The following is a 25,676-nucleotide window of genomic DNA, read 5'->3' as shown; positions in this document are numbered from 1 at the left end:
GTATGAAATGTTTACCACAATATATACCAAATATGACCAAAATGCATTGATTCTATGTTGGTCTAAATTGTGTAACTGTAATCTTGTATGTTCTCTTTTTATATACTGTATTTATCAGATGAATAAGTCGCTCCGGAGTATAAATTAGCCAAAAACGCATAATAGAGAAGAAAAAAACATATATAAGTCGCACTAGAGTATAAGTCGCATTTTTTGGGGGAAATCTATTTGATAAAATCCAAAACCAAGAACAGACATTTCATCTGTAAATGCAGTTTAAAACAATAACAGATTAGAGAACATGGTGAATAGGTGTACGTATGCTAACGCTAACACCTTCAGCTACATGACGTATGCTAACGCTAACACCTTCAGCTACATGAGGCACAGACAGAACTGTGGTAAGTGTCTGGTATGTTAACGTAACATATGAACAGTTATTCAGATAACTATAGCATAAAGAACATGCTAACAAGTTTACCAAAGCATCAGTTTTACCCCAAATCACTAAATCCATTGAATTCTTCTTCCTCTGTGTCACTTCTAAACAACTCCACAAACTCCAGAGGAAGAGGAAGTGCAGATTCTTCTTCTTCTGTGTCACTTCTAAACAACTCCACAAACTCCAGAGGAAGAGGAAGTGCAGCTTCTTCTTCAACATGTGAAATGCGGTTGCCAGTATTAAAATAACAAACAAAATGATATAATAATGTGTAATTATATAGTATAAGTCGCACCCCGGCTAAACGATGAAAAAAGGTGCGGCTTATAGTCCGGAACATACGGTAATGTAATAAAGTTAAGCAAATGAGTCTTTTGGATGATGATGATGATTCAATTATTATAAAACCTGCTTTTTCATATGTTTCATAATTATAAACTTTAACCCTAACGTCTTCCTGGTTTAATTAAAGTTTCACAGAGCCCAATTATTCTACTTTTCTTTGGGTTTTAATTGAAAATAAATACTTACAAAGAATACAAGATCTCCTCCTCTTCTCAAATTCCTGCTTGTCTTATTTACCTTTGATGGTCACTAACATGCTCGTTTGTTTGCTTTGTCCTCAGGAAATTGCCGGCCTGCTCGACCCAGGTCAGTGCAGCTCGACCTCCTGAAAACCCGTACAAATCTGCTCGTACATCGCCGCAGTTTATTTTTAAAAAAATGGTCATTGAAAGTTCATGCATGATTGGTTTGTGCTTAAGGCCGTGGATAAACCTCACGTTTCTGATCAAATATGAATGAAGGTGAAAACAAACCTGAGCCGTTTTCTTGGAAATTGCAGACAACAAAAACTGCATTTTTTGAGAAATATACAATTTAGTGAGCAAGGTGTAGAATTTTTAGAATTTAATTTAGTTTTGATTGCAGATTTGATTTTTTTGGGTGATTTTTTATTTGTTTTTAATTGTTACAAGACACTGTTTTTTTTTAATCCATTGGCAGATATGTTTAAGATGCACTTTCTAAAATCAAGAAAAATATTTGTGGTTCAGGTAATTTTACATTTTTTTAATTGTCTGGGGTGAAAAAAGTTTTGCGAATTTAAATCTTTAAAATTTAAAACCACTAATGACATTGTAACGTTGTAAGAGCCCAAGATTCTTTCCTCACCAAAAAACACCTGGTTTCAAATTGCTTAGCTGTATTTTTTTTTTAAACTTTATTTATTTAATTTTCAAATATAAGAACATCTCACAGAAGTATGGCAGTGAAAATATCACGCTTACTGTTGTAAGAATCGTTGCAAAATTGGTCCCAGGAGTCGCTGTATCACATGAACATTCACTAAATCATCTGCCACACATATAATAACTAACATGCATAAAACAATTTAGAAAAATTCAATATTTGCCGGTTTTTAAAGCCCATTCATCAACGACATCAAATCACCTCTGTTAAAACTGCGTGGTTGTATTAGCATGTCGGAGGAGCATGTCAATTCCCTCTGCTGCCAGTAGATGGAGCGCAAACACTAATTCCTGATTGGGGAACGCCTGGCTGACAGAAATGAATGTGCGTTTTTAAATACATACAATATTTCACGTTCTACAACAATATATGCTAAAGTAAAGCTACTCAATAGTTGAAATATTTCCCTGCAGAAGATGATTTTGGCTTTGCTTGAAAGACCAGATCATGAAAGAGAGAGTGTTAATATTAATGGTTATGCTAATGCTAATATGAGAGCCAAACGTGTGATTGGGCAGACAACAAAAGCGACTTAAACGGTAAATAATGCGGCAGAAATCGCCCGCACATCCGTTCCCGTCGCTGAAATGTCGCCGGCCGTACGGGGAAAAAACACCGCCAACCGTCTTTGTGATAAATCAATTGGAGTATGAGTCTTTATGAGGCGGACAGGCGTGCTTATTGCTCATATTAAAAAGTGAGAGATTCCAATCACGGGAGGCCACTGGCAGCTCGTACTCCCCCGCGGCAGAAGAGCTATAGGCTTCGCCGTGTCTGAGGGCGATGGGCGAGCGAGGGATGCGCCGGGCGGGGGAGAGTAAGTGGCCGTGTCGCCGATGTCGACAGGAGCGCTTCGTCTTGGCTTTAGCGCGGCGCTCGTGGCTGTGTTAGTCCAATATTGTACAGGAATCAAAGAGATGAATTTTTTGGCGGGATGAGGGAATTGCTCCGGCTTCTTTTTTTTTTTTTCTTTTTTTTTTTTAAGGAAAGAGCGCGATGGAAAAAGGCAGCGGGCGCGGGATTCGAGTCTCCCGGGGCTGACGAGTTTATAACAGGAGCTGTGACGAGATATGATAAGAGTAAATACCGTATTCTCTGGACTATAAGTCGCATTTTTTTGTCATTTTATCTTGAAATGTAGACAACGAACTCTGATGAACATATTAACAGTTATTCAGACAACTATAGCATAAAGAACATGCTGACAACTTTATCAACAACAACAACAATAACAACACCTTTCTTAGGCTGAGCATTTGAACATGACCGCGGTACAGAATCCAGTGGCCAAACAAATGCTGTTGTGATTTACAATTTTGAAGTAAAAACCTATAATTGACATGGATTTGTATCTAGTTTGTCACACACACTCCAGAAATTAAAACTAATATTTTAGTCTTACCCATTGCAGCAACCCCCTCAATGACTAAATATCAGATTTCTTGATGGATAATATAATATAATATAATAAAATTAATTCTTATGTTTGAGTATGTTGTGTGTGCTATTTTCCTGTATTTTTATCGCTCTAAACTAGCCTGTAGATTGTATTTAGTGTACATTTGTATCTGCTAAAGTGAAGGTGGATACAACATAGTTTCAGCTGCAGCGTCAAAACAAAAGACAATAAAATAAAAACTGACACACATCAGTTCAGCGATTTTTTAAAAAGCTCCTTGATTTATTTTGTGAAAGCTCTGTCTTAAGTTTAGTTTAAAAAAAGCTCTATAAACATCCTTTTTTTTCTCATTACAAAGCTCTCTAGCCTCATATGCCTGTTTGTTGACCTTTGCCCTCTCTGTCACAGGTTTGCCCCGGATGGTGGCGATCAGAGACTACTGCGGCGTGCCCTGCCCCGAGTGCGGGCCCCCTCTGAGCGTCCGCACCGGGGACGTGATTGAAGTCATGTTTGCGGATCTGCACAGCTCCTGGTGGCAGGTGCGTGTCACTCTTTAACTCGACAGGTGCAGCTCTGCGGGGGGGAAAGACACGTCACGCCCCGACGGTCGACAGGGTCACGCCGTGTCTGTGAGGCGGGAAGGGGAAAATGGTGGACTGTCACACCAAGCTTTTTTTTATTTTGTTTTTTAGATTTTGTTGGCCATAGGCATTATTAGACAGAGGCAGGGTGGAATGGGGAATGAGAGCGAGAGCGAGGGGAAGACATGCAGGAAACTGTCAGAGTCTGGATTCAAACTCACGACTGCCGCACCAAGTGTAATATTTAATTAATGTATTTTTGGCCATTTTTTGTAACGTTAGTAACATTAATTGCACACTTATTAATACAAAACTGAAAACGTCGGAAAATTGCACGTTTATTTTGGACTTTGTGTGTTCTAATTTTCTTTCGATGTCTTTTCTCTATCTTTATTTTGTATTTACCGTATTTTCTGCACTATAAGTCGCACTTAAAAGCCTTTAATTTTTATCAAAAATGGCAGTGCATTTTATATATATGGATTAATTCTGGTTGTGCTCACTGACCTTGAAGCAATTTTGTGTGGTGCACGTTTTGTTTGGCTTAATGAGCCTTATAGTCCGGTGAGCCTTATATATGAAAAAAAAAGAGAATCGACCATTCATTGACAGAGCGCCTTATAATCCAGTGCAAAATAGGGTAATTTAAAACTGAAAACGTCTTAAAATTGGAGTTACCTTCTATGTTAATGAACTTTTACTGTGTGGATAAAGGAAAGTACTCCACCCGGCTTTGCCCATTGCTTCGTTCAGCCTTGATTAAATATATAATAGTTTACTGTAAAATGCTTCAAACATTTTACGCTTGCGACTTTGATGCAGAGGTACATTTTTCGCACCGTCTTTTGTACGTTCTTGTTTTTCATATTTGCACAGTACTTTTGAGTGGTTAGATGTTCTTAAAAGTTGTGCAAAAAGCCCGAGCAAAAGGTAATCTTGCTCTTCGTGATCAACTCCCGGCAAAAAGGCAGAACATTTGAACCCGATCAGAGAAAAACACACTTTTACATACGACATTATAGTTCATTTCACAGCTTTTCCCTCTCCCGCAATCGCCCCGATCCCTCCGCTGCACTCAGAGCCGCCGCCAGACGTTTACGGTGAGGTCAGTTTCAATTAGAGACTCCGGACGGACCTGGCCGCGGCCCCCCGTCCTCTCCTTCACTCCTCCAGCCAATCACACGTCGGCTGATCTAACCAATTAGCTACTGCCGCTGATTGATTATGCGCCGAGACAATAAAACAGCGCAGTCCTCGGCCGCGGCGGCGACGTTTGATGACGGCGCGTGACCCCGTGTACCGCGCTCGGGCGTCCAGCGGGTCAGAACGCTTGACCTTTTCTATTTTGGAAGGGGCGCAGATGCAGCCCATGTCCCTGGATGTTAGAGGGTTGTGCGCTTCTGAATAGTCGGGAATAATCGTTGACCGTTCTGATGATCAATGGTCATTATCTTGAGTAGAAACAGACAATAGCACATAACGTTTGGAAGAAAAATATCCTTACATTATAAATATTCAAAATTCATGTTATAACATATTCCTAGATTAAAAGGGGGTGAATTTATTACATTTTTAAATTTAAAAAAAAAAATTAAATAATAATTGCTGACTTATTGTTATTATTTTTTTCCACATTTTATGAACAAATAAACAGTAAACGAGAGTACAAATCGAAATAAGAACACAAGTAGACGTCAACTAGACATAGAAAAAAAACAAAATCACAGCTCAATTAAATGAAATAAACATTAAATGGCAATGGACCAATCAGAAAGAAAGGTGTGACTGTGAGTTTAGCTGGTTTATTTGTTCATTGAAGGTGAGATGGTTGGACTTGGTGGGAAGCCAAGTTTGGCCTATAGTGTGAAAAAAATAATTACAAAAAAAATAATAATGAAGCATTGTGGATTCTGAGCTCTAGTTTTAAAAGACAATACCATTAAATTATGTGTGCACTTGGTTATACTGTAGTTTAATAACTCAAATCCATATCGCTATAAACACTATTTGATATGACTATAGAAATTAGCAAGTCAACATAAAATTAAGACTGAATACATAATATGATTGTTAATGGTTTGTCAATTACGTCCTTTTTTAAATAACACTCAACACTACAAAAGAGCGTACAAATCTATGTCCAGCTTTGGTCTTGGTTTGATCCCTGACGTAGACGTGGTTCGGCCTTGCTCTAGTCCTGGTTTACTCCACGTCTGGTTCGAGTTTAGTCTTCCGATTTTGATGTGAACGCAGCCGTAAGTGGGTCAAATCTATGACTTTTGCTTTACAAGTTTACCATTATCGCTCCATTTTCACACCCGCTCGTAACGTTGAACCTTATAGGGCTGTAGTGGATTAAACACGCGCTCTGCCGATCGACAGACAGGGGGCAGTGGAGAGAAACTGGCAAAAGCTCGCGAGAAATGTCTGTATCTCAAAGGTCTGACCCAGTATCTGACCCAAACTGCACTCACAGGACAAACAATATATCTACAGGAAAGTACAATGTGTTTAATGTGAAAAAGGTGTATTAAGTATAACTCAGTCCGGACGTTTATGCTGTTGTCCTGTTGTTTTTTGCTGTTGTCCTGTTGTTTTTTGCTGTTGTCCTGTTGTTTTTTGCTCGACAAAAACACCATCGACCAATTAATTGACTGAACGACTTAAGACAGCACTAGAACTAGGAATGTCATGAAATCAATATTTAGTGTTACGATTATTGTTGGATAAAACAAGATTATTCACAATTACTTTAGAAACTGTGACCAAAAAACAGTGAAATCATATTTGTCTTCCTCAAGTTTGTGAACAGTTTTATGAACCTGAACTTTCTGAATTACAGATTAAAATAAAAGAGTTGGTTTTGCTATTTTGAAAAACACCAAAGCGAGAATCCCACGCAAATTGTCACACTTTTAAATTTCATAAAAGTTTCTTTTTTCTTTTCTTTTTGTCATTTACACATTTTATTTTTGTGTAAATGTTTTTTTTTTATAATTGTCTGCTGAAAACTCCGGTCACCCTTGAAAGAGAGGTTTCATTCTCAATGTTTTTTTGGTTTTGTTTTTGACCTGGTTAAACAAAAGTTCAAACAATTAATGAAAAAATATAAAAAAGAAATAAAAGAAAAGAAAAGTGACAAAAACAGGCAGATAAAAACACTTGAAATAGTCACAACTAAGATTTTTTTTTAGTTCTGATGATTATATTGTCACCTAAAAAAAACGATTTTCGATAAAGCGAACAATATTGACCTCCCTACCTATTGTAAAACCTACCGTATTTTCCGGACTATAAGTTGCACCAGCCCAAAAATGCATAATCGAGAAGAAAAACACATATTTAAGTCGCACTGGAGGATAAGTCGCATTTTTGGGGTAAATTTACTTAATAAAAGCCAAGACCAAGAACAGACATTTATTCTCTGTGGTAAGTGTCTGGTATGTTAACGTAACATATGAACAGTTATTCAGATAACTATAGCATAAAGAACATGCTAACAAGTTTACCAAAGCATCAGTTTTACCCCAAATCACTAAATCCATTGAATTCTTCTTCCTCTGTGTCACTTCTAAACAACTCTGCAAACTCCAGAGGAAGAGGAAGTGCAGATTCTTCTTCTGCGTCGCTTAAAGCCTAGAGCGCCCTCTTGTGGTTGTCAGTGTGAAAATAATCAACATGTGAAATGCGGTTGCCAGTGTTAAAATAACGAATAATATCAATGTAAGTCGCACCCCGGCCAAAACTATGAAAAAAGGAAAATACGGTCATTCATATTTAAAATCAAACCACATTTTTTGGTGTTTTCCTCTTTCTTTCTTTCTTTCTTTCTTTTGTCTTTTGGCCTGCACCGTTGCCTGTATCCCGCCCGTTTGTTTACGCTGAGCCCTCTCCGCGGGGCGCCTCTATCTCCGCGCTCCCCGGTGGCGCCAGAGGATGGAATTACAGAACACTGAGAATTCATATCCCCCGTTACCCAGAAGGCAATTATCCCCCATCCCAGCGGCAGAACAATACAATCAATCATCCTAATTTCATTTGATCCTCTGCCGCCGCCTGTTTATGCCCAGGCCGTAATAGGTTTAATCTTCATCATACGCCTATCACGCCGTAACAAATAGGGAAAGGCTTTTGAAAAAGACGGGGCGAGAAAAAATAAATTAAAAAAAAATCTTTCAGCTTTGATGAAATGTTATTACGCGGAATGAATCATAGAAACGGGCAAAGAGTCGCGTCTGCAATTTAGTTACCGCTCCCCTCCGATCTGCACGCTCACGGATAAAAGCGTTTGATTGGCCGATAAAAGCAGATGAAGGGGGACGGAGGGAATAAGCAAGGCCGGCGCACAAAGCCACGTCCAGTGTTCGTTTGTTCTCACGCAACGGACTTCAAAATTGACCTCTTTGAAAACACCGTGCGTAAATTCACACGAAGAAGAAGCGCATCGGCCCATTCGCATGATACACCGCTTCGACTTGATATAACGACACGACGAGGCGGGGATCGATAGCTAAGCGGGAGTAATTTGTGGGCTGAATTGGTTCGCTCGGCCGAGAAAATACTCGCTAATGCCGCTTATTTTAAGAACAAACGCGTTTCATATGAGGTGATCTGCACCTCCGGGCGGTTCTGGCTAGTTTTTTTATGATTATTTTATCTTTTATATTACTGGATAAAACAGGTTTGTTATTGTAGGTCTTTTTTCGACGCGCTCATAATTAAGTCAGGGATACAAACGAGATGCGCTGCTTGTTGCGCGCTAATTGCCGAGGGTTTATTGGAGCCTAGTGAGAAAGAGGTGCTCCCAGACAAATTTAATGCGATTAACTTGTTTGTGTTTGTTGTTTCTTTTTCCCTCTCCTCCTTCTTTTTGTTGCAGGGGAGAATCCTGGCGACGAGCAGAATTGGCTTCTTTCCCAGTGACGCTGTGAGGCCCTGCCCCTGTGTAAGCGCTCAATCAGGACATTTACAATCCAGTTTAGGTGTCTTTGTGCCGCTCCAAAGTCATGATAAATAAAGAGCGGTAAACAGTAGGTGAAAGTGGATTCAAACATACATGTATTAGTATTCATGTATGTTTAATCTGCGTTATTATTCAAATTCATGCACCCTTGAAGGTAATTGATTTAAAAAAAAAGTGTCTATGACAGGTTGGACCGCTCACTGAACTAAAATGCAGTTAAGATAAGTATATTTCAAATAGAGCTAAACATTTTACACATTTTTATTCCAGAATAGCTATTTGTAATTGTACTTCCTGTTTGTACTTGGTGACATCGCACTAGGAATTTACCAAGCAAACACTGGGCAAAAACTCATCTAATATCACTCTTTTTCAATTTGACAAATACAAATAAATGAGAGCACCTTTATTTTGTTGAATTAGTGTTTAGAGAGTCAAAAAAGTTGTTTCTTTGTGTAAATTATGCATAAACTTGTCCCTGGTATATCATCTTTCGACAGATTTTTCAACGTTTTCTCCACAAATACCTGCCCGACTGGTGTAAAACTATAATTTATATGTACAACAGGTATAATACACTAAATCAAGTCAAAATCATAAAAGCCTGTCATACCCACTTTATGTTTAGACATTTATTTAGCTCCTGTTTAAGGCCTGGTTTGAACTGGTTTAGTCTTGGTTTAATGTTTAGTTCTGGTCTGATCTCATGGCCTTAATCAACAGATAAGAGCACTTCTGGAAAGGCATCTGGCATAAAATCTCTGTCAATTCCATGTTCAAGTCCATGAAATATTTATTTGTTTCCAGTTAAGAGAAACATGCTAAAAGACCTTTTTATAATAGTCAAATAAGAACGAATCATTTTAAATTTAAATTAATAACTCACTTTATTGTGTATATTCTCCCGAGATAAGCATATTTTGACCCTTGTTTGTTTAGTAATGTATTTAGAAAGTGTAAATATGTGCTGCCCAGTGGTCCAGTGGTTAAGTCACAGCACATGTGCTAGGTGCAGCCAGACACAGTGCCATGACTCTGATGATTTACTGCATGTCTCATTCCCCATTTCACCCTGTCCTCTCCTTTCTAATAAAACACACGGGCAACAGAATCTTAAAAAAGAAAGTATAAAAATACAATAGAAATAATAATTTGACTTGCCAGCTAATTGAAATAAAAACCTCTGACTAGTTGACTAGAATAATAACTAAAAATATAGCCGCAAGCGGCAATGATCGGCCCTCGCCACGCCGCCGCCACACCGCCGCCACGCCGCAAGAGGAGGGGGCGCTAACGCGCCCCAATTGTCCTTTTATTACGCCTACTGCTGAATCTGTGACGCTGTCACATCTTCTCCCCTTTGTTTTACCATCAAAAAGCTATTTTATTTTGAATTCTTGGCAAAATGTGCGGCTTTGCCGCACAGACACCGTGACTCTTTGAATAAAAATGTGGATAACTTTTGATGGTCCTGAAGATGAGTCTCACCAAATTTCAGGTTAATATGTCTAACGCCCTGGGAGGAGTTTGTGAAAGTCTAAAGTGTAAACATGTTCTGGCAATTTCCCCATTGGAATAACATGAAAGGTTTCGGTCATCGTTACGGCAACGCCATAACAATTATGACATGGGTCTCATTGACTTTTTTGATGGGGATGCCAAAATTGAGTTGTGTGTCAAATTTCATATAATTTCGCAAAACTAAACATTTAACCTCCATATAAAATCTGTAGGGGGCGCTGTGGCGCCAAATGAATTTATTTCACTTCAAGTAGGTTTAGGGCAAAGAGTTTAACAACTGATTCTAATTTGACGCAATTCAGACTTTATCTGCGCAAACGGCAGAAATTTTAAATATTGGAGATTTCTGAAATTCTAGCTACAGTTTGCGGCTTCGCCGCACCGAGACCGTGAGAGGTATCAATGTAATTTGGATAACTTTTGATGTCCCACTCCTCAGTAGCATTTTCACCAAATTTCAGCTTTTTAGGGCCAACGCCCTGGGAGGAGTTCGTAAAAGTACGACGTTTGGAAAAACTCCGAAGTCATGTTTAGCCATTTTTGAAGCAATATGGCCGACATTTGGTTGGGCGGACGGCGTTGCCGTAATAATATTTTTTACTTCTCTTGTCACCATCTACCTCTGCGCCAAATTTCATGATTCTACGATCAGATTTTTTTTGGGTCATTTCCCATCTCTCAATGCATTTTTGGTACATTTGGGGGCGCTGACGCGCCAATTTTTTTTGTTTTAGAAAAGGGAAATAGCCAGAATGTAGAGAGGCACGATTTTTAGAGGTGTGAACATTTTTGTGACTTTTCGTCAATGTTCACTGGGTGAAAAATAGGGGGGTTGGTCCCGAGAAGAATAAGAAGAAGAAGAAGAAGAAGAAAGAATAATATTCCGATGCGAAAACAATGTTTCCCATTTTTCAAATATCATAAACTATACATTTTCGGAAAGCGCTCGCGCTTTCCTACCTCATGGTGTGGGTCCCTGGTCACTGACGGGTACTTTCGTTAATTTTGAGTGGGCTCCGCCCACTTTGTGTTTTTGGCCCTCTATACAGTAATAATGTTCAATTTTTGCATTACATGCTTATATGCACGGAACATGCAAGAGATGGGGAACGTATTCGTGAGCTACTTAGCGCAAATGAGTGCTTTATAATGAGTGCTTCGCGGTCGTCATCTCAATGTAAAGTGCTCGTTTAGTGCGCACTTTTGCACGGGCTTCGCCCGTTTACAACGGTAATGTTCCATTTTCCTACTACTAATTAGTATGCACGGGGCGTGCATGAGTGAAGGTGTGCGTTAGTGAGTGTTTGGAAGTGGGCGAGCGCTTCGCGCTCGATTTCGTGCGCACTACGTGCGCACTTTCGCAGCCGTGCTTCGCACGGCCTTACGAGATTAATAGGCCTCTCGCCAGCTTGTGGCGCTCGGGCCTAAGTGTTTGTTGCAGCTTCAGTTCAAAGGAAACAAAAAGAGAAGATTCATGAGTGTAAAACATCTAATGAAGTTATTTGGTTTGAGAGAAATAGATGTAATGTGTGAGATTGAAACAGGGAACAGCTGAACACAATAAAAAATGACAAAATCAATACATGTTCAGTGTGATTATAATGGTTCAAAAGATAATGGCTCCTTTCCGTGTCGCTGCAAACAAATGTTGTCTCTTTCTTTTGCACATGTTTGTGCCAATTGTGCTTCATATTTGCTTCAATAAATCACAAAATAACAACAACATTTGTCCTCGTCCAGGTCCCAAAACCGGTGGAATACTCGGGGCAGCCATGGTAAGTACAACTCTAACTACAGTATGTATAACAATCACAGTAATCTCAAAGTGTCATTATAGGGTCCTGTAATCAAACTTTATAACATACAATCAACTACACAGCTTTTTTTTTTATAGAATTCCCTGTTTTTTATACAGTAATGTTGCTTTTTAATTCTGTCAAACAAGTGGACAAAGTCAGTATTAAAGGACACATGTTATACAAAATACACTTTTTATGAACTTTTATCCATGTAATAATACAGTTCCCTCATCAAAAACACACCTGGACTTGTATTTAGCTTTGTAGTTACTCTCAGAAAACACGCAGTTTCAAGTTTCCCAGATTTGTGACGTCAAAAGAAGGACATTTACAACTGCGCGCTTACGTTAGCATGTCGCGGCAAGCTAGCCTTTGTTTTTCTCCCCATGATAATTCCCTCTGCTGCCAGTAGAGGGAGTTCTATAAAGGAGCTATAAAGTAATGTGCATATACATTATTTTAAGTTCTAAGATATGATTTGCCAAAGTAAATCTACTCAAGAGCATGTTTGAATGTCGGTAACGATACAATTAATGCATTACCGTATTTTCCGGACTATAAGTCGCACTGAAGTATAAGTCGCACTAGCCAAAAAAAATGCTAAATAAAGAAAAAAAACATACATAAGTTGGACTGGAGTATGAACTGTAGTTGCAAGTGTGAAAATAACAAATAATATCACATATAAGTCGCTCCGGAGTATAAGTATATAAGTATAAATATAAGTATAAGTCAAAACTATGACACCCCGGCCAAAACTATGAAAAAATAAAGAAAAAATACGGTAATAGGTGTCCTTTAAACATCCTGGCCTCCTAAAGAACAATAAATACATGAATACATAACGTTTAATTTTTTATTGATGCTGTTGCATGTTGTGACGCTGGCTCAGGTTCGCAGGGCCCATGGACAGGTCCCAGGCCGAAGAGGAGCTGCAGGACCAGGACCACGGCACTTACCTGATCCGAAACAGGAGCAAAGAATGCACGGAGTACGCCATCAGCATCAAGTGAGTGACAGCAAAGTACAGACAGCACGAGTTCTTATTCACAGAAGTAATCAGTCTTTATTTCAGGCTGCTATTGAACAATTCAAAGACAAACAGTCACATTTTTAGCGGCACGTTGCAATTTGTATTTAAAATATATTGTAAATTAAATATATTTACATTTTTATCCCAAAACCCATTGCATATAAATGTGCTTTTTTGTTGGATTTATTTGAACAAAAAAAAATACAAATAAACACAATTATTGGGATTTTTCACACGATTGCAATTGCGATTCGATTAACGATTTATGTTTTGCAATGAAGTCGGATTCTCTTCAAAGTGCGCACTGTAAACAACTCCAGGAGCATATTTGAGGAGACATTTGAGAGAAGACTGAAATATGACATGTTTTTAGAGAGATTTTTCTATTAAAAGAAAGGATTAGGTATGTCACCATTTCATATTTAAGTGTAACGATTATTGTGAGGATGAACATTGTGATTTAACGACCAAAACAACAATACAATCCAAACTGTTCTTTCCTTCTTGTTTTCTTAACACATTACTGCTCCTCACTACGCGACCTGCTTTATGAAATCAAACTTTCTGAATGATTAATTTGACATAAACAGCAAGATAACAAAGAAATGTATATTTTAAGTTTACTTTTTTGAGGAAAGTCTGAGAAGAAACTAATCCTAACTAAAAAATACCTAATTTTGTTAGAAGATTGGAGATAGATAGATAGATAGAAAAATGTAATAACACTTTCTTCTAAAAATGTCACGATTATAATGTTTTAGTCTTTACGATTACATTGTGACCTAAATAATCACGATAATTGATTAATCTTATGATCTTAACATCCATAGACAGGATTTCTTTGTTTTTTAACTAAATCATTGCAGCCTTTGCAATTTGATCAAATGTGATTCATCGTGCAGCTCTAATGTGACAATCCACACCAAGAACACGCAGTAAGTTCTAGTTTGACAAGGATGCAAGTTCTGTCGCTCTGTTCTGCGTAGTGTTTATTCTTGGACCACTCGGACCTCTATGAATTAAACCAGTCTGCTCGTCACTGACCCTATGGACCCTCTGGACCCTCTGGCCCCTCTGGACCCTGTGGCCCCTCTGGACCCTCTGGACCCTCTGGACCCTCTGGTGCATAGACTGTTAATATCTGGACTCTAGATCCTTTTGACTTTGGACTCTGGACCCTAAAGACCCCCAGCTCCTGAGTCCATCTGTGAGTTTGTTCCGTCTGTCCACTCCAGTTGTTTTTGGTCCAGATTCTAATCATTTTAAGAGCTTTTGTCAGTGGTTCCGCCCCTTTTACTCGACACACGTGGTACCTCTGTAGTCGGCTTCTGCTCTGATGTGTGGTGTACTTTTTTGCTGTCGCAGTGGTTACTTCACAGTTTGGATCCTGTAAACATTTGCATATGGCTAAACAACATTGTACCCTTTACACTCTGAAGTCATAGTTTGTGTTAATCGAGTCAGACGGATGAATAAAAGGCTTTCCAGAATTCTATTTACTTTTTTTACTTTACCTGCAAAAAATATATCATAGAGATTATAGTCTAAAATAAAACCTTTCTACTTCCATTAATAATAATAGTAAATCAAACTTCAATAGTGCTTTTTGGTCCCCCAAAGATGCCTTCAAAACTATTTCACTAGCAAGGACCACGCCACAACAATGAAATACGAAAGAATGTTTATTTATAATAGTGATGAGAGATCGATGAGAGATCGATGAGATGAGAGAGATCGATGAGATGAGAGAGATTGATGAGATGAGAGAGATCGATGAGATGAGAGAGATCGATGAGATGAGAGAGATTGATGAGATCGATCGATGAGATGAGAGAAATCGATGAGATGAGAGAGATCGATGAGATGAGAGAGATTGATGAGATGAGAGATTGATGAGATGAGAGATCGATGAGAGAGATCGATGAGATGAGAGATTGATGAGATGAGAGAGATCGATGAGATGAGAGAGATCGATGAGAGAGATCGATGAGATGAGAGATCGATGAGATGAGAGAGATCGATGAGAGATCGATGAGATGAGAGAGATCGATGAGATGAGAGATTGATGAGATGAGAGAGATCGATGAGAGAGATCGATGAGATGAGAGATTGATGAGATGAGAGAGATCGATGAGATGAGAGAGATCGATGAGATGAGAGATTGATGAGATGAGAGAGATTGATGAGATGAGAGAGATTGATGAGATGAGAGAGATCGATGAGATGAGAGAGATCGATGAGAGAGATCGATGAGAGAGATCGATGAGATGAGAGATCGATGAGATGAGAGAGATCGATGAGATGAGAGAGATCGATGAGAGAGATCGATGAGAGAGATCGATGAGATGAGATCGATGAGATGAGAGAGATCGATGAGATGAGAGAGATCGATGAGATGAGAGAGATCGATGAGATGAGAGAGATCAATGAGAGGGATCGATGAGATGAGAGAGATCGATGAGATGAGAGAGATCGATGAGATGAGAGATTGATGAGATGAGAGAGATCGATGAGATGAGAGAGATCGATGAGATGAGAGATTGATGAGATGAGAGAGATCGATGAGATGAGAGAGATCGATGAGATGAGAGATTGATGAGATGAGAGAGATTGATGAGATGAGAGAGATCGATGAGATGAGAGAGATCGATGAGAGAGATCGATGAGATGAGAGATCGATGAGATGAGAGAGATCGATGAGATGAGAGAGATCGATGAGAGAGATCGATGAGAGAGATCGATGAGATGAGAGATCGATGAGATGAGAGAGATCGATGAGATGAGAGAGATCGATGAGATGAGAGAGATCGATGAGATGAGAGAGATCGATGAGATGAGAGAGATCGATGAGAGAGATCGATGAGATGAGAGATCGATGAGATGAGAGAGATCGATGAGATGAGAGAGATCGATGAGAGAGATCGATGAGATGAGAGATCGATGAGATGAGAGAGATCGATGAGATGAGAGAGATCGATGAGAGAGATCGATGAGATGAGAGATCGATGAGATGAGAGAGATCGATGAGATGAGAGAGATCGATGAGAGAGATCGATGAGAGAGATCGATGAGATGAGAGATCGATGAGATGAGAGAGATTGATGAGATGAGAGAGATCGATGAGATGAGAGAGATCGATGAGAGAGATCGATGAGATGAGAGATCGATGAGATGAGAGAGATCGATGAGATGAGAGATTGATGAGATGAGAGAGATCGATGAGATGAGAGATTGATGAGATGAGAGAGATCAATGAGATGAGAGAGATCGATGAGAGAGATCGATGAGATGAGAGATCGATGAGATGAGAGAGATCGATGAGATGAGAGGGATCGATGAGAGGGATCGATGAGAGATGGCTGGGTAGAGACTCAGGATGGGGGCTCTGTCTCGGGTAATCAGCCGATTCAGAATCCCCCTCCACGGATGGTGATGTGTTAAGGTGAAGATGATAGAGACATGGGGTGGGAGGGTGGGGTCGAGAGAGCAGAGACAACAAGAGATGCGGGGATTGGCCTGTGCATATATAGGCCTTCTGGGTAATAAGAGGCAAGGTTAAAGAGTGGAGGTGTGGTTGTTTTTTCTCTGCATTTCTCTCCTTTCTGTCAAGTTGAAAGAGTTGTTGTGACTATGTAGTGTCCATCATCCTTTAAATGATGCATTATACAAACCTTTAATGACCAGTTTTAATCGCTCTGAAATTATGATTGGATATTGCGCACATGTATGTGAGCACAACGCCTGTACTTTAGCCTTTCACATCATCAACACAAGCTCTGTCTCTAAAAGCATCTCAGGGAAGACATGGACATGACTCTCAGTACATGGCTCCTTTTTGTTTAAGTTATCTGTTTCTTTTTTATTACACTTCTGTGCTTATCTGTTTCTGTACCTAATATGTGTTGCAACACTGGAATTTCCCCATTGTGGGACAAATAAAGGTTATCTTATCTTGCCGACAATTATTTACTGCCATAGATCATCTCTTGAAACCAGCAGAAAGCTTTCGTAGCTGTCCAGCATTTGAAAACCAGCCCTCAACGCTGACAAGACTAAGCTCACGTTTTCACACGTTAAGAAGGCGCCTCGGTCTGTTCCAGTAGTGTCCACTCTTGAAGGGAACGTCATAGAAGTGGTTCATGAATACAAATACCTCTGCGTCTTGATTGATGACTCCCTCACTTTTAAACCACACACAGAAAAACTTTAACCTGGCTCACGGCAGATTGATCCGTGCCTCCCTCTGAACGGAGCTCTTCACATTAATCAATCTTTGAAGGCTTTCGCCGAAAGCGATCGGGATGTTAAGAAAAGTACTTCACATGGATTGGTCGAAGCGTCACGTCCGTGGAAGAAGCAGAAGAGTCCAGAGTTCGGAAAAGCGCAGCCGCCGTCCTCGTCCGCAAATGTACAAAGCGCCCAAACCTCAATGCTGCTCTGTGATTGGTTCTAGTCCTGAGTGTCCAGTGTGTTGGCTGTGCGATGGTGGTCCAACCGCTTCCACCGTTTCACTTTGCCATCTGTTCTAAAACTAGTGCACACGGCCAAAAACATGTGCGTGGGAATATTAGCGAAGTGCAAAAGGGTCTGCGAGAGCTGGAATTATAGATTTTAATACTGTATTTCCCAGACTATAAGTCGCACCTTTTTTCATAGTTTTGCCCGGGATGCAACTTACACTCCAGAGCGATTTATGTGATATTATTTGTTATTTTCACACTGACAACCACAAGAGGGCGCTCTAGGCTCTAAGCGACGCAGAAGAAGAATCAGCACTTCCTCTTCCTCTGGAGTTTGTGGAGTTGTTTAGAAGTGACACAGAGGAAGAAGAATTCAATGGATTTAGTGATTTGGGGTAAAACTGATGCTTTGGTAAACTTGTTAGCATGTTCTTTATGCTATAGTTATCTGAATAACTGTTAATATGTTACGTTAACATACCAGACACTTACCACAGTTCTGTCTGTGCCTCATGTAGCTGAAGGTGTTAGCGTTAGCATACGTACACCTATTCACCATGTTCTTTAATCTGTTATTATTTTAAACTGCATTTCAAGATAAATTGTCTGTTCTTGGTCTTGGATTTTATGGAATAAATTTCCCCCTAAAAATGAGACTTATACTCCAGTTTGACTTATATATGTTTTTTCTCCTCTATTATGCATTTTTTGGCTGGTGAAAATGAGATAATCTAGCTTTACAACTCGGCTACCGTACTGTCGTTGCGTAACTATCAGGTCTATCTTCATGTTCAGTGTTGGGATCCTATAGCCGCCTCCACCTGAAACAAGGCACATGCAACATATAACTCAAGCTCCATCAATAATTCATCCCTAACCATATATTCATAAACGACCGGACCCTCCTCATCTGTTTTACCCCCCACCGGCAGATTTACAACGCACATCCGTGCAGAGAAAGTCGCCTGCAGCCGTTTGTGCATTCAGAAGACCGCGCCGCATTATCACGCCGCGTGCCGCTCACATGACAGGAAGTGGATTAGAGAGGATCAGGTGTATATCATCTGCTGTCGGTCACAAATGGAGATGAATCTGAAGCGGTCGCATCGCCGAACGGGGGTTTTCGAAAGAAGCGCTCGACGATGCAGTGATAGTTTTCGTCGTCGTTTGCATTTTGCTCAAAGATTTTCTATATACAGTATTTTCCGAACTATAAGTCGCACTGGAGTATTAGTCGCACCAGCCAAATATAGATAATAGAGAAGAACAAAACATATATAAGTCGCACTGGAGTATAAGTCGCATTTTTGGGGAAATTCATTAGATGAAATCCAAGACCAAGAACAGACATTTAATCTGTAAATGCAGTTTAAAATAATAACAGATGAGAGAACACGGTGAATAGGTGTACGTATGCTAACGCTAACACCTTCAGCTACATGACGTATGCTAACGCTAACACCTTCAGCTACATGAGGCACAGATAGAACTGTGGTAAGTGTCTGGTATGTTAGCGTAACATATGAACAGTTATTCAGATAACTATAGCATAAAGAACATGCTAACAAGTTTACCAAAGCATCAGTTTTACCCCAAATCACTAAATCCACTGAATTCTTCTTCCTCTGTGTCACTTCTAAACAACTCCACAGGAAGAGGAAGTGCAGATTCTTCTTCTGCGTCACTCAGAGCCTAGAGCGCCCTCTTGTGGTTGTCATGTGAAAATAACAAATGATATCACATATAAGTCGCACCCCGGCCAAAGCTATTAAAAAAAGTGCGACTTATAGTTCGAAAAATACAGTATTTGAAGGTGTTTGCTTGTGTCGTCTCAAAGTTGTGACGTTGAGATTAAGTGATTTTTGCATGTGGCACAGTTTTGTGACAACTGTCCCCATCCGCAGTGTGATTTATGAAACTTTTGAAACATTTTGTTAATATTGAACAATGATTACAGAATTGCATTAGAGGATTACAGGATTATAACTGCTTTCTTGTCGCTGATTCCCTTTGTCTTATTCCTCTTGCGCAGGTTCACCGACAAAGTCAAACACATCAAGATCCTGACCAAAGATAACTGCTTTTACATCGCCGAGGCTCGACTCTTCAAGACTGTGCTGGTAAATCAAGACCATTTAACACAAAAGAGAGTGGACTTCCTGGTGTTTGCGGTGACACACACGCTCTAAATCTGATTACTGTCAGATTTCTGGTGTAAACAGCGAACTCTGGTGCGAGTATTGTGATTTCATTCTGTCAGATTACACACATCAGATTTTATGCTTTCATTTTTAACTCCGGAAATCTAATGATAATCTGATTTTTGTGATAATTATTACTTACTTTACATTAATGCTTGGACAATATTCAGTTTGCTGTTTTTGGTTTGCTAATTCCCCTCTCTCATCCGTCATATGAACCAACAAAAAATTGCTATATTATATTATTTTATTTGTTTTGGGCAAATATTCTGCCAAAAACTAGACACAAGACACATGGAAAACATGACATAGACGTTCCAATTTTACATATAGCAATCTGCCCTATGACTGGTATAGAGAGGAATATGTTTTTATAGCTGCTCAGGTATCTTTTTATTGCACATTTAAAACATTTTCAGTAACATTGACATTTGAGACGAGACTGAAGTATGAACAAGTCTAAATTACACACATTTAGACCAAGATTTTGTACATAATGAGAATCCATGGTAACAGACTTTTGATCGTGTTTGCAGAGAACGTTATTTTGCCCAAACAATATCAGCCTTTGCAACCAGTTAAATTGCAATGATTAAACTTGGGCTGAAGATGCAGTTAGAGGTCGTAGATGTATCAAAAAGGATCACAATTGTATCATAATTAAGCTCCGTCAAGAGATGAGAGAAATAAAATGAACACAAACTTGCGGTGTATTCTTTCAAACAAGGTAATAAAGTGATATTAAGGTTTAATTTTACAATACTTTCCCTCACCTTTTGTGTGATACCGCTTATTATAGGACATTTTCCACCATAATATTCTGAATATATGAGTCTGAATATCGTTATTGGGAGGATATAAATAAATATCAAGATATGGGGGACAAGCTGAACCGGAAATTACATATTGCACCTTTTAATCTAAATGCAGTAGCGTGCGGTGACTTTTATGGATGGGCAAGCAGACGTGGGGTGTTATTCAATATTTAGTGGATAACGTTTGCAAAAGTGGAAAAAAAACTGAATATGCGAGGGTGAATTTTAAACGCTGGTCTCCTAAGGGAAGGGCGAATGCCTTGTCCACTGAGCTGAACTCACATACCTGAAAATACTGCTGAATGGACCAAATAGTCTCACTTCACAAATCAATTCATTACACACGTTAGCTCTGTGTTTTAAATGCCTGTATTTCTAACTAACATCTAATCATTATGAACGTGAACAGAGCCTCAGCTACAAAGACTTTTAAGTCCGTTAGTTGAAACTTGCTGCTGCTGTTGCTTCTCCTCTGTACGTGCTCAGTTAGGGCAAACGCTGCAAACATCCTTGATTCTCACACAGGTTTCTTCAGCAGGTTTGAGCTCAGATCCGTGGGTTTGAGGCTGTTGGTCCTCAGAGCATGTGCAGAGCTCTAAAACAAGCTGCTGTCCGCTCTGGTTCTAAAAGCTCTGAACAAAAAGAACCAAGCTTCCCGCAGTACTGCTCAGTGGCCCGTAGATGCCACTAAAAGACACTGTGACTTCAGCCAAGCTTCAGATGGAGAATTGAGGGGAAAACAGCCTTATTTGGATATATTTTGGACCAATTTATATATAGTTGTTACACGAGGCACTTTTTGATTTGTTTGATCAATCACTGCTTTCTTTGATTGCCCTGAGCACACGACACTTTCTAAATGATCTTGGCCTTCCAACAATGTAACATCTGACCTGCCAATTCAGAATTACAAAGAAGTATTAGGGCAATTTAGAGATGAAAAAAGAAAATGAAAAATAGGAGAGCAAATTGACAAGTTTTCAAACATGCAAATTAAAACTAGCAAAAATAAATAAAATAGCAACATTCCAAGAAATGCAAACAGAAACAGCCCATTGCAGCAGAGGTTGCTTTTAGAGAAGGAAACGATCCTCATCAGTTCATCATATTGGACTGTCCCAGTGTTATAGGACACAAACTAACATTGGTCTGGACTGTTCAGCTTGTGTGTGTGAGTTATGTCTTGTTATCGTGGCCGTACAATGCATTGCATAGGCTAAACAATCAAATGTCCACACAACATTTTGGAAATTGCCCATCTCCACAATCTACTTTCCCTCTTTCAACTTTATTATATTTTATACTGTTCAGGTCAAAGTTTAGGTCTTCCACACAGTTATATTTACACATATATGACTTCTAGCATCTACCGTCTCATCAAAGTCCAAAGAATAGCACACATTGACAAACGACAGTCATAAACAATATCTTTGTAGTTTATCCAAGGCAAATGTCACCCAAGGCTTGCTCTAGTTTGCTGCCATAAATCAGTATTCCTCCTGTAAGTGGCATCCAAAACAAACCTCCTCCGATCCACATAGTACAACGTTCTAGCAAATCAGATATTTTCAGGCAAATTTTCTACTCTTTTCTTCCAAATTTGTTTATAAACACAAACAACAACAACGTGTACGTTTTTTCTAGCACTTCTTTCACTTTTCCGGTAGCTTTGCTTGTTTAAACTCGATATTATGCTATTCTATGTTTCCTTTCATCTATAAGTGGCCCTGATACGGCTTTGCACAGAATAATCTTTTCTACACTCGTTCTTGTATATTTACCTGCTCTCTGTAAACACGTCCATTCTAATGCAAAGCCGCTGTGCTCATGTCATTGTGCATGCCTTCACACAGGAGCTGGTGGAGTATTACAAGCAGCACTCGCTAAAGGAGGGCTTCAGCAGTCTGGACACCACTCTGCTCGTCCCCTTTAGGGAGCTGTCCAGTGGAAACGTGCCCAGGACCATTACAAAGGCGGCCGGTGGTGAGTGCACTTCACACAGTCTCCGCAGAGTTCCCCCAGACGCAGACGTTAACGGGAAAGGCAGGAACGAGGACGATGATGACGGATATATTTGTTCTTGAACCAATACTGATGTGTTTTTATGTTTGTCTGCATGAACTTATGTTAATCTTATCACAGGTGTCGACTAAATCCATCTTACTTATACTGTTTGTACTGATTCTGGATCATCAGGATCATCAGGATATGACAGGGTTTAATGTCAGATAGTTTTCATGTAAATTGATAGCGTTTATTAAACATCTTTTCTGTCCAAAAGTTGCGTCGTAAACAACTTCCAGGAGCATTTGCGTTTAGGAGAAGGCTCAAATATGAACCGATGAACAAATAAAAGAATCCCGCACGTTTCAGAACTAAACTAAAGGTCTAAACTACAGGTTCAAGAGATTTTGCTCTTTGCATAGGACATTCTGTTAGCTAAATACTTAAGCAGCCTTTGCGAATTGATTAAGATAAGATAAGATAAGCCTTTATTTGTCCCACAATGGGGAGATTCCAGTGTTGCAAAACAAAGTAGGCGCAGAAGTAAATAATAAAGTAAAAACAGATAACTTATAAAAAAAACTCTTGTAGGAAAGCACTTATAAAACTCTTATGAAAAATCTCTTATACTCTTACTAAAAAAAATAATATTGATTAATTGATTACCAACTCAAATTTCAATTTTGATTGCCGTACTTATTATATTACATAGAAATAGAACGACGAATCGCTCTAGTATTCTTTTACTGCACTATAAGTCGCACTTAAAAGCCGCACTTAAAAGCCGCACTTAAAAGCCGCACTTAAAAGCCTTTAATTTGATCAAAAAACTAGTGATTAATTCTGGTTGTGCTTAACGACTTCGGAGCGTTTTTGTGTGATACACATTTTGTTTCGCTTTATGCGCCTTATAGTCCGGTGAGCCTTATATATGAAAAATGATCGAAAATAGACCATTCCTTATAGTGCAGAAAATACGATACTGATTCACCGACACATTTTGTACAGCAGGATGACAAAAACACACCAAATGATCTACAGTATGTACTATGTGAATTAAATATACGTCCAAGAGCAACAGTGATAAAATATGCCATATATTAAAGCAGCAATTTGATCCTATGTAAACAGTTATTGCAATATGAATTACCTGCTCGTCATGCGGGATCTCGCTGTGTCCTTAGGCAAGACACTTCGCCCACGTTGCCTGTATGAATGTGGTTTGTGAGGGAATGTTGGTGGTGGTCGTGAAATTCAATGAGAAATATTAAAATGAGAAAATAACAAACACATTCTCGGTATAATTCCAAACAAACGGGCGAGAGTGACGTTTCTGTTTTGTGCCTGAAATCACATGTCGATAATTCATCATCGTTTAGTCTTTTTCTCGTGACTCTGCACCAGTTTTTAAAAAGCACCTACAACGTTAATTCAAAAATGTGGCTATTGCATCCACTTCACTCTAAAGTTGGATTTTAATGTGCTCGTAATCCAAGTTGAACGTTTTTTTTTTAATGGTCTAGAGTTTCATATTTGTGTCACAGCTGGATGTGCCACAAAATCTTCTGAAACGATCATATTTACTACATTTCATTTCAAGAAAACACGTTGTACTATTGGTTTAAAAAAGGACTCTTTGCTGCAACAACAAGCGGTTTTAGAAAGCTGATGAATGTCACGCCGTGTTGTGAGCATTACTGCAAATTATCAAAAGTTCCGTGTTCAAACAACTACTATAGAATTAAACCGTGTCGACAGCAGTGATCTACAAGAGAACCGCGTCTTCCTGCAGAATCTTTTGGCAAAACGGCGATTACCTTTGTCGCGATTGTGCACGAAAATGTACCACGAACAATTATGGTCGAGGCATTTTACCGCGATAAACGACATTATAGTTTATCGTTTCATCCCTGCTGCGGCGACAAATCCCTGCAGTCGTGAAAAGACACTCATTACGGCGAATAATTAGAATACAGAGAATAGATTAAGAAAGTGAAGAATACCGCTGCAAACTGTTTGAAATGAACTAGTTTTTCCCGTTTTTATGACAGGTAATGCGCCTTTAACTGTTGATTTCCATGTCCAGCGCAGGAAATGCATTCAAACACCTCTACAACTTTGGTCTTTTATTTGATTACTAATTAAATATGACGTTAAATATGACTGTTTTCTATTTCCAAAGCGCTGCACGCGTCCCACTGAGAACATCATGCCGTGGACATTTAAATCCTTACTTTGCGCTGCCGTGTCTTAATAAAGTCAGAGAATTATTGAGGCATTCAACAGAACTCAGACTGTATTGTGTTGCTGAAGCACTTCGCCGTGAATAGCTCTTTATGCGGACGAAACGCAGCCGTATTGTTTGAACCCTGTGGCAGTAACAAGTGCGTTTATTCCACGTGAGATCTCAGCCATTAGGAAAAAAACTATTTAAACAATCTAAAGCGCAATCTGAGGCTCTGGGACACTGGTTTCACTTTGAGAGGGAGAAAGAGTTTGAATGTGAAGATTAGAAGACGAGCGGACGCAGTGAAAGCTGTTGTTTGTCAGAGATTGTACACACAAATCAATAAGTGCAACATGAAACTCAAAGGTTCTGTATCTGAATGTTACTGTGTTAAAAAGGTTAAAAAAACAGAACTATTTTACGTATTCCTTACTTTCCTGACACATTCCTAGCTTCGTAATTATTCACCGCAAACAAGTTTATAAGCGCTTTTCACAACGTGGTTCTCGGAAAATAAAATGCTTTGTGCAGCCTACAGCGGCCTCATTTTGACCCTAAGAGCTGCTGTTACAATATCTGCTTTTATGGATTTATTGCGATCAGAGTTTATTACCGTGACGCATGTGAGACAAAAAGACACTTCATTTAGAACAAACTTCCTGCTTTTGTGCTTCGCTCATCAATTTTGCAAAAATTTGCTATGTTTTTCAGTCCCTGTGATATTTTATCCTTTGCTTTTTTCCTCGTAAGACGCTGCAGTGACAAGACTGATATAGAGCTGTATTAGATGTTATTAGGGATTTTCCAGGCAAGAAATGTTCCACAATATAACATTAAACAGATCTATCTTGTGTTGATTCAATTACAGTTGTTTTTAAATCACAGTATTAAAAAATACTCATATTTAACAGTCTGGTTGTAAAGTGCCTCTGACAGGTCGGACGACTCATTGAACTAAAATGCAGTTAAGAAATATATTT

The 25,676-nt window shown here is 39.2% G+C and overlaps 1 protein-coding gene across 1 annotated transcript in view; it reads left to right on the top strand.

Annotated features, from left to right (window-relative positions):
* Positions 1–25,676, top strand: part of LOC140355806 (guanine nucleotide exchange factor VAV3-like) — an 81,286-nt gene that overhangs the window by 36,985 nt on the left and 18,625 nt on the right. The window contains exons 22-28 of the mRNA XM_072440450.1: positions 1,069–1,093; positions 3,501–3,631; positions 8,553–8,618; positions 11,898–11,932; positions 12,849–12,965; positions 19,482–19,569; positions 22,319–22,442. Coding sequence (XP_072296551.1) covers positions 1,069–1,093; positions 3,501–3,631; positions 8,553–8,618; positions 11,898–11,932; positions 12,849–12,965; positions 19,482–19,569; positions 22,319–22,442 — 586 coding nt within the window. The remainder of the gene's footprint in view (positions 1–1,068; positions 1,094–3,500; positions 3,632–8,552; positions 8,619–11,897; positions 11,933–12,848; positions 12,966–19,481; positions 19,570–22,318; positions 22,443–25,676) is intronic.

The sequence above is a fragment of the Eucyclogobius newberryi genome, unplaced genomic scaffold (assembly GCF_026437365.1).
Source record: "Eucyclogobius newberryi isolate DKJ021-1_F unplaced genomic scaffold, fEucNew1.0.hap1 SCAF_12, whole genome shotgun sequence".
NCBI classification, from domain to species: Eukaryota; Metazoa; Chordata; class Actinopteri; order Gobiiformes; family Gobiidae; genus Eucyclogobius; species Eucyclogobius newberryi.
This window is presented reverse-complemented; position numbering and strand designations above follow the sequence as displayed.